Source organism: Carassius auratus, chromosome 35 (assembly GCF_003368295.1).
Source record: "Carassius auratus strain Wakin chromosome 35, ASM336829v1, whole genome shotgun sequence".
Taxonomy (NCBI): domain Eukaryota; kingdom Metazoa; phylum Chordata; class Actinopteri; order Cypriniformes; family Cyprinidae; genus Carassius; species Carassius auratus.
In genome coordinates this window covers 19,733,403-19,748,885 of record NC_039277.1, presented here as the reverse complement: position 1 = coordinate 19,748,885, position 15,483 = coordinate 19,733,403, and the positions used below count along the sequence as shown (strand labels likewise).

At 41.3% G+C, this 15,483-nt stretch overlaps 1 protein-coding gene and 1 long non-coding RNA gene across 3 annotated transcripts in view; both read left to right on the top strand.

Annotated features, from left to right (window-relative positions):
- LOC113054784 (BRCA2-interacting transcriptional repressor EMSY-like) overlaps window positions 1–6,180 on the top strand; it is a 13,324-nt gene extending 7,144 nt beyond the window's left edge. The window contains exons 11-21 of one of the 2 annotated variants that reach the window (XM_026220588.1): window positions 392–541; window positions 928–1,101; window positions 1,175–1,311; window positions 1,395–1,565; window positions 1,734–1,893; window positions 1,969–2,133; window positions 2,210–2,365; window positions 2,703–2,827; window positions 3,663–4,046; window positions 4,704–5,039; window positions 5,662–6,180. In XM_026220588.1, the coding sequence (XP_026076373.1) occupies window positions 392–541; window positions 928–1,101; window positions 1,175–1,311; window positions 1,395–1,565; window positions 1,734–1,893; window positions 1,969–2,133; window positions 2,210–2,365; window positions 2,703–2,827; window positions 3,663–4,046; window positions 4,704–5,039; window positions 5,662–5,850 (2,147 nt within the window). In that variant the 3' untranslated portion in view covers window positions 5,851–6,180. Of the gene's footprint in view, window positions 1–391; window positions 542–927; window positions 1,102–1,174; window positions 1,312–1,394; window positions 1,566–1,733; window positions 2,134–2,209; window positions 2,366–2,702; window positions 2,828–3,662; window positions 4,047–4,703; window positions 5,040–5,661 lie in introns of both variants that reach the window. The other variant, XM_026220587.1, reaches the window with a different exon arrangement.
- A 6,629-nt stretch (window positions 6,181–12,809) lies between these two features.
- On the top strand, window positions 12,810–14,080 carry LOC113054803 (uncharacterized). The gene is made up of 3 exons (XR_003277432.1): window positions 12,810–12,893; window positions 13,292–13,404; window positions 13,680–14,080. It is a non-coding gene; the product is annotated as an uncharacterized LOC113054803 (long non-coding RNA).
- Window positions 14,081–15,483: the final 1,403 nt, after the last annotated feature.

Genomic DNA, 15,483 nt, shown 5'->3' with positions numbered 1-15,483 from the left:
TCATTCATTGAATTGCTTTTTATTTGCATTTATAATTTCTATCAGAAAAAATGCAATTATATTTTCACCCAAACTGTGCAGCCCTAATAATGTTTTAATAAACTCTATTATAGTTTTTGGTCATATGAAAATATTTTCTGTTTTCATTTTTGTTGTAGTTTTAGCAATTTTGTTGTTTTTGTCTTTTTAAGGTTTTTCTTTCAGAAAAAGTTATAATTATAATTAAGTGTTGTCTTGACTTAATTTTTAGATTAATTATTTTGTAATTTATTTGAATTTTACTTAATGAATGTATATAAAAATAAAAGTGAATAGCCCTGTGTGTGTGTGTGTGTGTGTGTGTCTGTGTGTGTGTCTGTGTGTGTGTCTGTGTGTGTGTGTGTGTGTGCAGGAGTGAAGATCATCACGCAGCAGATGCAGCCCAGTAAGATCTTACCCAAACCCTCCAGTGCTGCGCTGCCCAGCAGTAGCTCCGCCCCCATCATGGTGGTCAGCAGCAACGGCGCCATCATGACCACCAAACTAGTGTCCACCCCCACAGGTGCAGCAGACGTGTGTCACAGCACATGCGTGTACAGAGACGTGTGTTTAGTTGGCTTTGATGTATTAGTTTGAAATTTCAAAGAATCGCTCATTTTAAACTGTTAAAAAAGTTAAATACAGTAAAGCACGGTAACAATGTAACATTCTAATGTTTTCACATTGTCTCAGTAATGAGAAGTTTCTGATCAGATACGATATGGGTTCAGCTGAAAAATGCATTTATAGAATAACTATTATTTTGGTCTGCAAATATTGTGTGAGTTTGTTTTTGTGCTGTGTTATTGTTGAAAGAAAAATACTGAATCCACATTTTTAAGCGTAGTTTTTTAATCTACGTAATATCTGGTCTTCTCTGAATCACTGAACCGGTGCTGTGTGTCTCAGGCTCTCAGGCGGCGTACACGCGTCCCTCCGTCAGTCCTGCGCTCGCTGCTCGAGTCGCCACGTCTCCCGCCGGAGCCACGTACGTCAAGACCACCAGCGGCAGCATCATCACCGTCGTGCCCAAGTCTCTGGCCACGCTGGGGGGCAAGATCCTCACCAGCAGCATGGTGTCAGGTAAGAGCTGACCAGCAGCGCCGCTGACCGCAGCGAGTCTCGTCTCTCTCTCTCTGACGCTCTTCCTTCACAGGAACCAGCACCAAGATCACCACCATCCCCATGACCTCCAAACCCAACGTGATCGTGGTGCAGAAGACCACCGGCAAGGGCACGACCATCCAGGGTCTGCCGGGGAAGAACGTGGTGACCACGCTGCTGAACGCCGGGGTGAGCTCACGAGACGCTGGTGTGCTCCGTGCTGACGTGTGCATGATTCATGACGTGTGTGTGTGTGTGTGTGTGTGTGTCAGGGAGAGAAGACCCTGCAGGCCGTGCCCGGAGCCAAGCCTGCCATCATCACCGCGTCGCGGCCCATCACCAAAATGATCGTGGCGCAGCCCAAGAGCCTCGGCGCCGGTGTCCAGCCGTCCACCAAAATCATCCCCACCAAGATCGTGTACGGCCAGCAGGGCAAAACACAGGTCAGACCCGCTCGTACAGACCACTACCACCTGGAAATATGTACTGTAATATATGTAATATAATAATATGCACCGGTATAATCAATCATTAGACAAGCAGTGATTATTCCAGATCTCTGTTTGTCTGTGATGAGTGTTAATGACCGGGGATGATGCTGTTGTGCACAGGTCCTCATCAAGCCCAAGCCCATGGCGTTTCAGACGGCGGTGGTCAGTGAACAGACCCGTCAGCTGGTCAGCGAGACACTACAGCAGGTCACACGCAGCACAGACGGTCAGGACGGGCCGTACACAGAGAGCAGTCCGGCGTCGTCTGACAGCGCTCACGGTCAGATCACGGCTCACAGCAGAACACAACTGAAGAATGAGTCTGAGTGTGTAAGAACAGTGTCTCTGTGTCCAGACGCTCATCCGGTGGTGCACCTCATCACCTCCAGGGGGCAGGACTGGACGGAGCAGGAGGTGTCTGTGGAGGCCAGCCCCAGCATCATCTACCAGGACATGAGCGGAGAGTCTCAGTCGGCCACGTCCACCATCAAAGCCCTGCTGGAGCTGCAGCAGACCAGCGGTGTGTGTCCGAACCGTGTGTGTGTGAGCCGCTGTGTCACGCTCCTGCTCAATGTGTGTGTGTGTGTGTGTGACAGTGAAGGAGAAGAGCGACGCCAAACCTCGCCAGAACACGATCGACCTGAGTCAGATGGCAGTGCCGATCCCGGTGCCGGAGCGGAGACAGTCCCCGGCAGAGCCGTCGGGTCAGAGCGCCGGAGACACGGACCCCGGGGCCCAACACCCCCCCACCGGTAACATCCCCAGCACCTCACTCAGTGTGACGTCACACTCCGAACATCTCACACTGCATGCTTCATGCATCGGATGGGTTTGGTCAAACAGTATATATCTCAAAGACAGACGTCTCTCATCCTTTACTCACCCTTGACCCGTGTGTTTAACCAAACAGCTGTTGGGCCCCATTGAGTTCCACAGTGTGGACGTCAGTGGCTGCCGTCAGCTGCTTGGTTATTACTAGTGTTCTCAGAGAGGAGGGTGAGTAAATGAGGACAGGATGTTCATTTTGAGTGAGCTGTCCCTTTAATTAGATTTGAAAGAGTTCTCTGTGATGTTGCTCTGTTGTTTCAGGTAAAGTGTGTAAGGCTGTGATCGGAGCAGAGGTCACTGCGTCCAGCAGCTTCGGTCAGTCAGTGTCCTGTCCATCATCATCAGACACGAGCAGCACCAGCACATCAGCACACGCCACACAACAGGTCAGAACCACACAGTAAACCAGGCGTGAGGGTCAATGTTCTGAAACTGAGATGTATGCATCATCTGGAGCTGAATAAATCATCTCTCAGTGATGTGTGGTTTGTTCGGAGGACAATATCTGTCTGAGATACAACTATTAGAAAATCTGGAATCTGAGGGAGCAAAAACATCTAAATATCGAGAAAATCATCTTTAAAGTTGTTCAGTTGAAGTTCTTAGCGATGCATATTACTAATCAAACATTAAGTTTTGATATATTTGCAGTAGGAGATTTACTAAATATCTTCATGGAACATGATCTTTACTTTTGGCATAATAGAGAAATCAATAATTTTGGATACAATGTATTTTTGGCTATTGCTACAAATATCCCCCGAGACTTAAGACTGCTTTTGTGCTCCATGTTCACATAAAACTCTAATTACATATTTGCTATGAAACAATAATAATAATTGTTAATATTTAATCATTATAAATATTAGTGAATATTATAATATCGAAATATAAGAAAATAAAATGTAGTTATTTTATATTTAATATTAGTATTATTACTATAACGAAATTAAATAACTAAATTATTATTATTATTATAATAACCGACCGCTACGATGCTGAGGCGGCTCAGAAAGGCTTCATTTACTCTGAATTTTAAGCAGCCACAGAGCAGCCTTAACTGAGATGTGTAAAGACGCTTTGTGAGCACCAGAGGGAGCCGTTTACCATCTTAACTAGATTTACTAATTAACTTCACACTGTTCACACAACTCTGCTGTCAAATGGACTCTAAACACTCCAGTGTGTGTGTGTGTGTGTGTGTGTGTGTGTGTGCCGCAGCTGAAGCCGCTGCAGGAGCAGATGGTGGTGGATGAGGGCGAGTTAGAGGGAGACACTCTGGATCCACAGACAGGTTTATTCTACCGCTCGTCTCAGCAGCACCGCAGTCCTCCGCCCAAACCTGCAGCCGGCCCGTCTGACACGCCCACTTCCTCTAAGAGGGCGGAGCCAGTGACAGCCCGAGCCTCCATACAGAGAGCGTCTGCGTCTGCGTCTGCGTCTGCGCTGGTCTCCTCCACCCCTCCACACACACCGCAGCTGCCCAGACTGCAGCAGGCGCCCTCCTCACACAACCGGCCCAACACACACACGCAGCTGTCGCAGCCGCCGCCGCTGCAGGCGCATCACCCCGTGGGCTCCAGCAAGACCCCCAGCAGCAGCCAGGTGCCACCAGCTCATCTCATCCATTCATGCATCTAAACAGATTAAACATTTCATATTTAGTTTTATTTCTGTATTATTTCTTTTAATTTTACATTTACATTTTTATATTCCCATAAATTTGACAACTGTGATAACTATATTGATAATTGATGATAACTATTGACAATTACGACTATAACTACAATGATAATGACAACTGACACTGCTATGACGATTATGATGATAACTGTAATGATAACTATAACTATAACAATAATTATAACGTTAACTGTGATAATTATAGTCATAACTGATAATAACTGTGTCGATAATTATAAGGATAACTGTGATGATAACTATAACTATAATGATAACTATAACGATAACTGTGATGATAACTATAATGTTAATTATAAGGATAACTGTGATGATAACTATAACTATAATCGACCATGAGCTGTAAAACTTCACTCTGGAAGTGATTGAACAGCAGCGCTCTTTTGTGTCATTCTCATTATCGTAGTGATGTGGATATCTTTATGTTCACAGAATATGAACGATAATTAAAACTTCTCTGTTGTTGTGGTGTGGACTCAGTGTTGATGAAGCTGCTGGTTACAGTAACGGTTCTTGCAGCGCTGTATCGTGCGGTCAGTGACGGTTCTGTGTGTGTCTCAGCTGCAGCAGCCCATCATCACGCAGGGAGCGTCCGTCACCAAGATCACGTTCGGCGCTCATCAGTGTCCTCCAGTGTCCAGCAGCGGCGAGGCGTCCGTCAAGCTCCAGCCAGAGTCCAGCTCCAGCCTGACAGCACCAGAGAAGCCCTCCGTCTCAGACATCCTGAAGATCTCCATGATGGAGGCGGAGATCGAGCCCATGGTGGTGGACTCGTCCAGTGACTGCGGCCCGCTGACCAAGACCCCGAGCAGCTCTCCGCTCATCAGCAGCTCCAAACAGACGCTCGCTCACGGATCCTTCAGCCGCGTCAAGAGCAACGACCTGGACATCATACAGGTGCTCCTCCACACTTCTGTAGTGCTTCGAATGCAGCTTCACAGCAAAAGAACAGAATCTGCGATAACAAACAAAAACAAAAAAAATATTTAATTGTAAATATTGCAGTTTTTGGCAAATAAAGTGCTACAAAACAGGTTTACTGTAAAAATTGACATAACATGATGAAAAAGTGTTATTATTTCTTTAAAAAAAGTTTTAGTGATTATTTTATTAGTAGTCATAGTATTAAAATTATTATTACACTGAGAAATACATTCTACCATACAATAGTAATTATACTCATAATTTCTTCAAGTTGAACCGAACTTTTATTTTGGCGGGTTGTAGTGCAGATCTCTGTGTTTCAGTGTGTATCAGACAGTAAACGCTGCAGTAGGTGTGTTCATGTAGTGAGACGCAGACGAGAATCACGCGTGTTTCAGTGTGTGTGGTAGAACAAACACACACACACACACACATTTACACAGCAAGCACACACACTCGTTCAGATCTGATTCAGTCTTCAGACCTGCTTCTGATTATTCACACAAGGTTTATACTGTAAATTCATTTTTCCGTCTGGATTCTGTTTGTGGTCATGTGATGTGTGTTTGAGGTCATGTGATGTGTGTTTGGTCAGGTGATCCCGCAGTACTCCATCATGCCGGACTCCAGCCAATCAAACGTGGTGGTGGAGCCCAGCGGCTTCCTGGAGATCAGCGACTTCACCAGCCAGCGTCTGGACGAGGAGGCCGCCATGGAACAGGAAGTGGACAGCAGCAACGACGAGGGGGCGGCGGCCAGCCCCATGGCTGACCAATCACAGTGAAGCCTGTGGATTTGATTATTTCAGAGGAGAAAGACCTTCTGATTGTGCTTCGTCACGTCTGTATCATGCAGAGAGTTTGTGCTGTAGAGACAAACCTTACTCTGTGGAGAATCAGATTCATGAGGAACGATAGGAATGTTTCGGGTGGATTCTATTTAAAGGGACAGTTCACCCAAAAATGATCATTCTGCCTTTGTTTACTCTCCTTCAAACCTGTATGAGTTTCTTTCTTCTGTTGAACACAAAAGAAGATGTTATGAAGAATGGTGGTAAACAAACAGCCATATGTTCCCATTGACTTCTATACCAGGGAACAAAATACCATGGAAGTCAATGGCTACCAGCAGCTATTTAAAAATATGTTTATTCAACAGCAGAAAATATTTTGCTGGGCCCTAAAAAAATTCATTTTCGTAACAAACAAAACAAAAAAAACATTATCGTAACCAAACTGTTGACGGTAGCCATTGACTTCCATAGTAGGAAAAAAAAATACAATGGACATCAATGGGGACCTAAATATTATCTGTTGTTTTTAACAATTCCTTCAAGATATTCCACAGGATTAAAAATCGAAATAGATATTTTGAAGAATGTTTGTTACCTAATAGTTGACGGCAGCCATTGACTTCAATGGTCAAAGTCAATGGGTACCAACAGCTGTGTTTACCAGCATTCTGGAAAATATTCATACAGCTTTGAAACAGCTTGATAGTGAGTGAATGATGACAGAATGATTATTTCTGGGTGAACTGTCCCTTTAATTTATAGTCCTGAATAGAGCTGATGGACTGGAAGATGAAGATGATGATGAGTGCTGTGACTCCGCCTCCTCTTGTGTCCTGCTCTCTGATTGGTGTAAAGAGCGTTTGATGCTCGTGAACTCTCTGATGTAAAGCAGTGTCTCGTTTGAGTCTCGTTGTGCTCGATGGATGTAACACTCAGCATTTTAACTCTATAAACTTTACTACAAAGCTCTGTGATTGTGTGTGTGTGTTTGCACAGGTGAGTGGCTCTCGGGTTACGTGTCGGGTGTGTCCACAGGTGCACTCACACACACACACACACACCTGACACTGAGCATGTTCTGCGGACAGACTGTGTGTGTGTGTGTGTGTGTGTGTGTGGAAAGTACCAGTGTCATTATAAGGGCCGAGTTTCCCTTTGACTCCTCATTGTGATGGAAACAAATGCGTGGTGGGCGTGGGACGGGGGTTTTGAGTGTGTGTGTGTGTGTGTGTGTGTGTGTGTTTCTGGGTGGATTCCGCTCCTCTGAAGTGGGCAGAGACTCCAGACGATGGCGGGACTTTCCTGCTGTCCCTGTGGATCGGAGCGCTCTCCTCCGGGATGAGTTCTTCATCTTCATTGGTCGGTTTCCTTCATCACTTCCAGCTCTACAGAAGACCATCTCTATTCAGATCCAGTTCTGTTCTCATCTAACAGTGTCCGTGCCATCAAACACATCACTTCAATTCAACTCAAAATGTTTTTTTTTCCTCAATGTAATTTGTTTTTCTGTTTTGATTTACTAAAGTTATTTTAAAAATTGTTATTATTATTATTAAAAGAATTACGTACTACAAAATATGTTTTATTTTCTTCAAATTTTTTGTGTGATTTTTTTTTTTTTTTTTTTTTTTTTAATTGAACGTTTTCTGTACATTTTAATGGATTAATTACATTTTGGTTTAACAGCAATTAAAAGTTAAAAAAAAAAAAAACTTTTTATGCCCACATGAAATACATATTGTTTTTCCACAAATTTAGTTGTATTTTTACCCAATTCTCTTTTTTCAGTTTACATTTTTCTGAATTGTATTTTAATGGTTTAATTACATTTTAATAATCAGAAAGCATGTCTAATTAATTTAAATGACGAGTTAAAAAATTTAACAGTTAATTCAAAATGTAACAAAAAATACATTTATGTTTTGTATTTTTTACCAATTTTTTTTATACATTTTGAATGGTTTAATTAAAGTGAAATGCATTAATTCAGCAAACAGTGAATAAAGGTTAACACACACATTACAGGTACTGTGTGAAACAGATGTCACACTGTGATGCTTTCATGAGTCGGGACAGAAAGGATTGAATCTCGTCTCACATCGTTTCATTTTCTCAGAAAAGCTGCGTTTATGTAACCGCTCATTAAACTAATTTGTTTTCCCAGAAGTAATTGTGGTGTTGCGTAATGCATTCACCATCAGCAGAACTCTACAGCTTTACTTATCTCTGAATCACACCACAGAGGAGCGATTGATTTCTATTAATATAATTAAACATTATGTAAGCATTATGGAATATTTATGCACGCTGGTTTTAAACTGAAGTGATTAAACTATCACTATATTCTGTAGAATAATAATGATATTCAGTTGTTTTTAGAGTATCTTTTATGTTTGCATGTTCATGGATAACTAATAAAATCTAAAAAGCGTATAACTAAAACTGAAAATAAAATTAATAACGGTATAGACTTTTTTGTTAAAAAAATTTTACTGAAAATTTAAATGGCAGTTATGTATGTCATTTTCATTCATGTAATAAAATAACTAAAACAATAAATAAAATAACTATATACACATTTTTAAATATAGCTAATAAAAAATACAATAGCTAATTTTAAGAATATGTATTTATATATCTAAAATCAAATAAAGCTATGTGTAACAGTGTCGGTGTGACATCATCTGAGATCAGCAGAAGTTCCCCGGATGACGTTTGTTTGTTTTGCTTTTAAATAAATCAAACTATAATGAGTTTAATGCAAATAGCCGTCGGGATCCACCAGACGCAGGCTTTCAGTTTCACTCTTCAGGTGATCTTCAGGTAGATGCTGGAAACCCCCTGCAGCGTTAGATGAGCTTCACCTGCTCTTCATCAGAGAGCCGGGTCTAAACCAGCTCAGAGGAGGCAAGGGGAAGTGTGTGTGTGTGTGTGTGTGTGTGTGTGAACGGAGCCGGTCGGGCCCCTGTGGCCCCCATCAGATCCCGTCTACGCCTAGATTTATGAGCCGAGTCTCCAGCTGGGGTCACTCACACAGACGTACAGTGTGTTTGCTTTGGACGCTCGGATCTATATTCCTCCACACACACACACACACACACACACACACACTGAGTGATTTGTGGCGAGTGAAAGCAGCTGGGAGTGTGTTTCCTCGCGCTGCTGAAAACAAAACACATTTCTCCTCTCAGAAATTGCGAGTAAATTTCACAAATTTTACACCGGTTTAAAACCAGAACATTTAAAGGCCTTGTGCATCCTGAAATAGTTTTAATGCATTAATCATAATGCAGCTTATGTATGATCTCATGAAGCAAAGTTATCCGTTCATCGTTACACCTTCAGAAAATATAATGTATTAAAACACGTGACAAACGAGTATTATAATGCATCTATAACCAATGATTACAGTTATTTATGAATAGATATAATGCATTATACACAAAGGCTTCAAGTGTTACCACATTTTCATTTCTTGAAATAAAATAACTTTAAGAAAAATATTTTTATTTTATGAAAGAAAAAAAAAGAATAAAACGTGCAAATGTCTAAAGATTCTAAAAATGTAAGCTATATTTATTTGGGAAACAATAAGATAAGGTTTGCTCTTAATGATTCTAATGAACAAATATCTGCCAGCATTTTATGTTCGTTTTGATCAGTTTTTCAGAAATCAAGATTTCTTCTCTCATTTTGCATCTCCATGTTCAGTAGATGTGTCTTGATTTAAAGATATTTACATTTATATTTTTGGGAAGAGATTTTCACATTTGCTACTTTGCAGAATTACCCTATATTATAAATCACATGGACAGTTTCACCATCCTTCTTGAATATAATGATTTAGTTTGTGCATGTCAGTCTCTCTGGTTTGTGAAGAAACACCCTGACAACCACATAGCAACACCCTGGTAACCATAGCAACACCCCGGTAACCCCCGATGCTGCAGCATCACAGCGGTGAGTTAGTCGTCTATATTTTTCATGTCAATATGGTGTATTTCAAAAGTTTTAAATAAGTTAAAAGTAATGTAAACATAGCCAGATTACATTACCTAAAATGAGTAACCTAGATTAGATTACTAACTAGTGTTCATGGTGTAATCTGCTCTGACACAGTCGCTCTGTAAATGAAGGTGACGTGATAGTGTTTAAATCATTGAGACTAAACGGAGATCAGTGAGTGTTCAGTGTTTATATCAGCAGATTCTTCTCTGTGTCAAACAAGCTGTGTATTTAGAGAGCTGTGTGTGTGTGTGTGTGTGTGTGTGTGTGTACCTGCTGTTTCCAATGTTACTGGGACCCAATGTCTCCACAATCACAGTAATACCAGTAAATTCTGATCTTGTGGAAACTTTGTATGGTCTCCATGAGGAAACAAGGTTATAAATCACACAGAATGAAGGGTTCTGAGAAACTAAAAATGGCTGTAGTTTTCTGTGAGCGGTAGGTTTAGGAGTAGGGTTAGAGTAAGAATAGAAAGTACAGTGTGTAAAATAGACCACAAATACAAGAATGTGTGTAACCCTGAGACCACATGTAGATTGGTATTCATCAGACACACACACACACACACACACACACACACACACACACACACGGCGGCTGTGATGAGTGTGGTTTCTGGTGTTGTGAATGTGTCTGTGGCTTTGTGAATTGTCAGAGCATGTTTCTTCTTCTTTTAGATATGGCGTGTGTTTTATTGTCGGTGTCGAGCGGGTGATTTGTTTGTTTGTGTGAAGAACATGAGAACATCGACATCATCCAAAGGTCTTTCTCCAGATGTTGTTTTGTGGTTTGTAGATCAGATGGTTGTTTTTCATTACAGACATTTCAGAAGAACAAAAATATTCAATGCCAGAACACAAAGTGCCTTTATCCTGACATCAGCCAGCGGAGATCCAAAATACTGTGTAATAATTCCTGAATGATTCCTCACATCAGACTCATCTGATCTCCACTCATCCACCAGAACGTCTCAGCGTTTAGTAACATGATTCACATTCATTCACACTTTCATCCTACAGAGAAGCATCGAAAGCGATGAACAACCACATCAACACCACGGAAATCATAGAAGCACCCTGACAGCCGTAGAGAAACATGACTTCTCAACAGCCTGATAACTCCAGCATCTCAGCGTTCATGTTCCTCCAGAAGATGTTAAAGCTGTTGATGAACTGATGAACACTGAGATGTTTCCAGATGGAGATCAGAGATGACTCTTTTCTCGAGGAGATGAGATTGACCATCATTCCAGCTGCGTGAAATCAGAGCGCTGTCAAAATCAGAAAGAGGAAAGTGGTTCATCCGTGACCCGTCTGACCTCCAGAAAGTGAGACTAAACTCATGCCTTACTCACGAAGAGCCGTGACTCACATCCAGCTCATGAAGCCCAGGTCTGCTAATAATTTCCTGACTGCAGGAACTTCCTGTTAGCTTGCACGCTAGTGTTCAAGACGCTTCAGGACCTCGCTAAAACATTTTACAGCGAGATCTCTTTTGTTAACATTTATTAATATGTTAAGTATCAATGAGCTATAGATTTTACAGACCTTTGTTAATGTTAGTGTATTAATACATTTAGAAATTAATAAAGAATTAGTGTAAAGTACAGTTATAACCAACTATTTGTTTTTGATTCTTGAACAAGAGATTAAAACACACGGCAAAATGATTCTTTATTCAGTTAATAAGAAAGCTGTTGTGAATCTTTAAACCTGTTTGTCATTTTTGGCTGAGAGTGTTTTCTTTTCTTATATTACGGTAGGTCTGAATACACTTCTTCTTTATTGAAATTCAATTGAGAAACAAGGAAATACGTATCATGTATCCTCTGGGTTCATCTGTGTATGTTCACAAAGATACGAGCCTGAACAGCCTTTTATGGGAATGTGTGTGTTTGGGAGACGTGTAATTAAACCCCATACATCTCTATCTGTGTGTCTCTAGAGGAGCGTCTCAGGAACGTCATGAACTCATCAGGGACTGGAGGAGGTCATGAGAAACATCTCCGCTGGCAGATCTACAGAAAAGCTTTTGTTGTGGAGGGAATCTGAGTTAGTTATAGTAAACACACTCCACTTTCACTCACCCACACCGATGATCTGCCACGAAAGCGAGCGGTGGTTAGTGAAGACCACTTGTCCAAACAGTGTGTGTCATCTGGAGCCGCTGGAGGCTCGTTCCTCACTGCGCTCCTGTCAAATGAAAGTCTGCTAATTGACACCAGTTGTGCTGGTAAACTCACCGCTGGAGCTCCAGGGCTCGTTGGTGAGCAACTCATGTTCAGATTCATGTGAAAAACTCAATGGCTGAAGAAAGAAGCTTTGACTGATACTGAGAACCGAGCTCTTTAACGTCCCTCATTATCAGACTCTTCTGGAGAATTATCAGTGGAAAGAAACGGTGATAAAGCAGCCATCATGTACTAACTTTCATTATAACAGTTAGTTTGAGAGGATATTTGTTCACCACAGTTCTTAAAAAAAAAACTAAATAGCAAAACATAAACTCAGAATTAAGGTCTAAACTAAAAATTGCAAGATATAAACTCAGAATTGAGATATAAACTCAGAATTAAGATATAAACTCAAAATTGAGATATAAACTCAAAAATGCAAGATATAAACTCAAAATTGAGATATAAACTCAGAATTAAGATATAAACTCAGAATTAAGATATAAACCCAGAATTATGTGTCATGATCCTGCCTTCATGTCCTGACTTTCCTCTAGTCTTGAAGCAGGATCATGACAGACCCGTGTTTTGTGTGCAAGCACATGGCCTTGTCTTTGGTCATGTGCTTGTGTTGTCTCGTTCCCTTGCCCCGCCCCTTGTTATCCTAGTCTTGTCGTGATTGCCTTATCTGTGCCACCTGTTGTGTCTTAATTAGTTCCCCTATTTAGATCCCCTAGTGTGCTCTGTCTTTCGTCGGTTCATTGTTCCACACCGTGACTGTTTCTACATGTGATTGTTTCTACAGATGTGTCTCTATATGTTTCTGTATCCTTGAAGAAGTCTTTGTATTACCGTGAGTGTTTGTTTATCTTGTCAGCCCAGTCCTGTTTAGTTATTTAGTCTTTACCCTAGTCGTTGTTTTCCCCCTCGTGGGTTTTGTTTTGTACAATAAATCCTGTGTTGGCACTTCCTGTCTGCATCTGAGTTCATCCCAACCGCTCCACATAACATTATGATATAAACTCAGAAATAAGATATAAACTCAGAATTGAGATCTAAACTGCTGTAAAGCAGCTCTGTAGAATACAATAGTGTTCAGATTCAGATCAGTTCAAATCGATTACGTTCAGGTTTTGCTCTCCTGTCAGTGCCTTCAAATCAATGATATTACTGAATATTAGGTGTTTTTTAAACACTGTTTGTGTTGAGTTTCAGAGTTGATGTGGTGTGTGTGATTGATTCTTTCTCCAGGAACATTCAGAGGGGAGTTTCTCTCTTCGGGGATCAGGGAACGAGAAAGACTGAACACCTGAACTCGGATGTTCCTGTATGAAATTGGACTCCAAATGGCAGTAAAAACCGAGGTACTTTCTCAAAGACACCTGAGGTTTGGTGTCGTTTCACCATCAAAACCGCATGAACGCATCACAATCCCCCTCTTCAAACATACAAACTGTTCTTGACTGATTATATGTTTGTCCAGGAATAGACCAGACTGAATCCGATCCATTCTCATGAAAAACACTTGACAACTGAAAACAAATACAAATAGTAACAAAGCGGTTGTCAGCAGTTTGAGTCTTATATAAGTGGATGGGTGTTCAGTAAACCGAGCGCAGCTCTTTGTTCATGTTTACAGAAGTCCAGTTTCAGAGCTGAAGGGTGAAGCAGAAGCACAAAGGAGTGAAATCCTGGAAAAAGACACCGTGAGGAGCGTCTCTGATATGCTTGTGTATGAAGCGTGTTTGTTGGCTTGTGGGTGACAGTAAAAGACTCGCTGAACTCTCGCTCTTTTCATTCTACTTTAATTATCAGGCTCAGATATCCACTCTTCTGATTACAGTGTTTCCTTTAACATGACAAAGCAGCAGAGAATCATGTGATCTGACAGAATCCACATTCAGACCTTCTGAAGGCTTCAGATTTATCTTGATCAGACACAACGTGTGTCTGAGTGTGTGTGTGTGTGTGAATGTGTACCATACCCTAACCCTAATCTATTAACACTAATACTGCAATAAATTATGTTCCTCCTCAGTATTCATGTCTTGTTGTCCAGGACAGATCCTTTTCATTTCCAGCAATGAAAAATAAAAAATATATATTAATACATTTTTATGCCAAACAAATGATAACATCCAGAGAAAGAGTTTTTATAACCCACTTTTGGGAATGAATAAGTACAAGCACATGATGGCATCAGCGTTGCATTTCTTCGGCGCTTCAAAGGGTTGAAGTGAAATCAAAGGAATTCCGAGTGAAATTAGCAGCAGATGGAAGCAGACTAGAGCGCAGACAGACCAAACAAATCAGACACAGCCGATCTCACAGGATCTAAACAAATCATTCCACTCATATTTGTTTATCCACCGTCTGGACCTCTCACACACCCACCACACACACACACACACAGTGACTGTTCTGTTTAAACCACATTAGTTCAGCTCAGAACTCCAGCGATCTGTTGTGTTTCATCTTCACTGGCTGACGAAGCTTTATCCTCAACAGAACAGAAGACGCCAAACACTCACACACACTTGATCACACACACACACACACACACACACACACACACACACACACACACACACACACACACACACATGTTTGTTTTTGTGTAAAGTGTGTTCATCCCATAGGTGTAATGGTTTTTATTCTGTAGAAACTGTATATTCTATGTCCCTTCACCAACCCTACACCTAACCCTAACCCTCACAGGAAACTTTGTGCATTTTTACTTTCTCAAAAAAACTCATTCTGTATGATTTATAAGTGTTTTGAGAAATGGGGACATGGGTTATGTGCTCATAAGTCACCCTCTCCTTGTAATACCTGTGTCATACCCATGTCATTATACAGAGTTGTGTCCTGATATGATACACACACACACACACACAGTCTCTCTCTCTCTCTCACACACACTCACACACACGTTTGTTTTTGTGAAAAGTGTGTTCATCCCATAGGTGTAATGGTTTTTATTCTGTAGAAACTGTATATTCTATGTCCCTTCACCAACCCTACACCTAACCCTAACCCTCACAGGAAACTTTGTGCATTTTTACTTTCTCAAAAAAACTCATTCTGTATGATTTATAAGTGTTTTGAAAAATGGGGACATGGGTTATGTGCTCATAAGTCACCCTCTCCTTGTAATACCTGTGTCATACCCATGTCATTATACAGAGTTGTGTCCTGATATGATACACACACACACACACACTCTCACACACACATTCACACTCTCTCACACACACATTCACACTCTCTCACACACACATTCACGCTCTCACACACACTCATTCACACTCTCACACACACTCATTCACACTCTCTCACACACTCACACACACACACACACATGGTTTAAACATGGCTGAGGAAGGAACCATTCCTGTAGTAACTGTTGAGTTGTATTAGTTATCTGCATCGCTTCTCTTGTC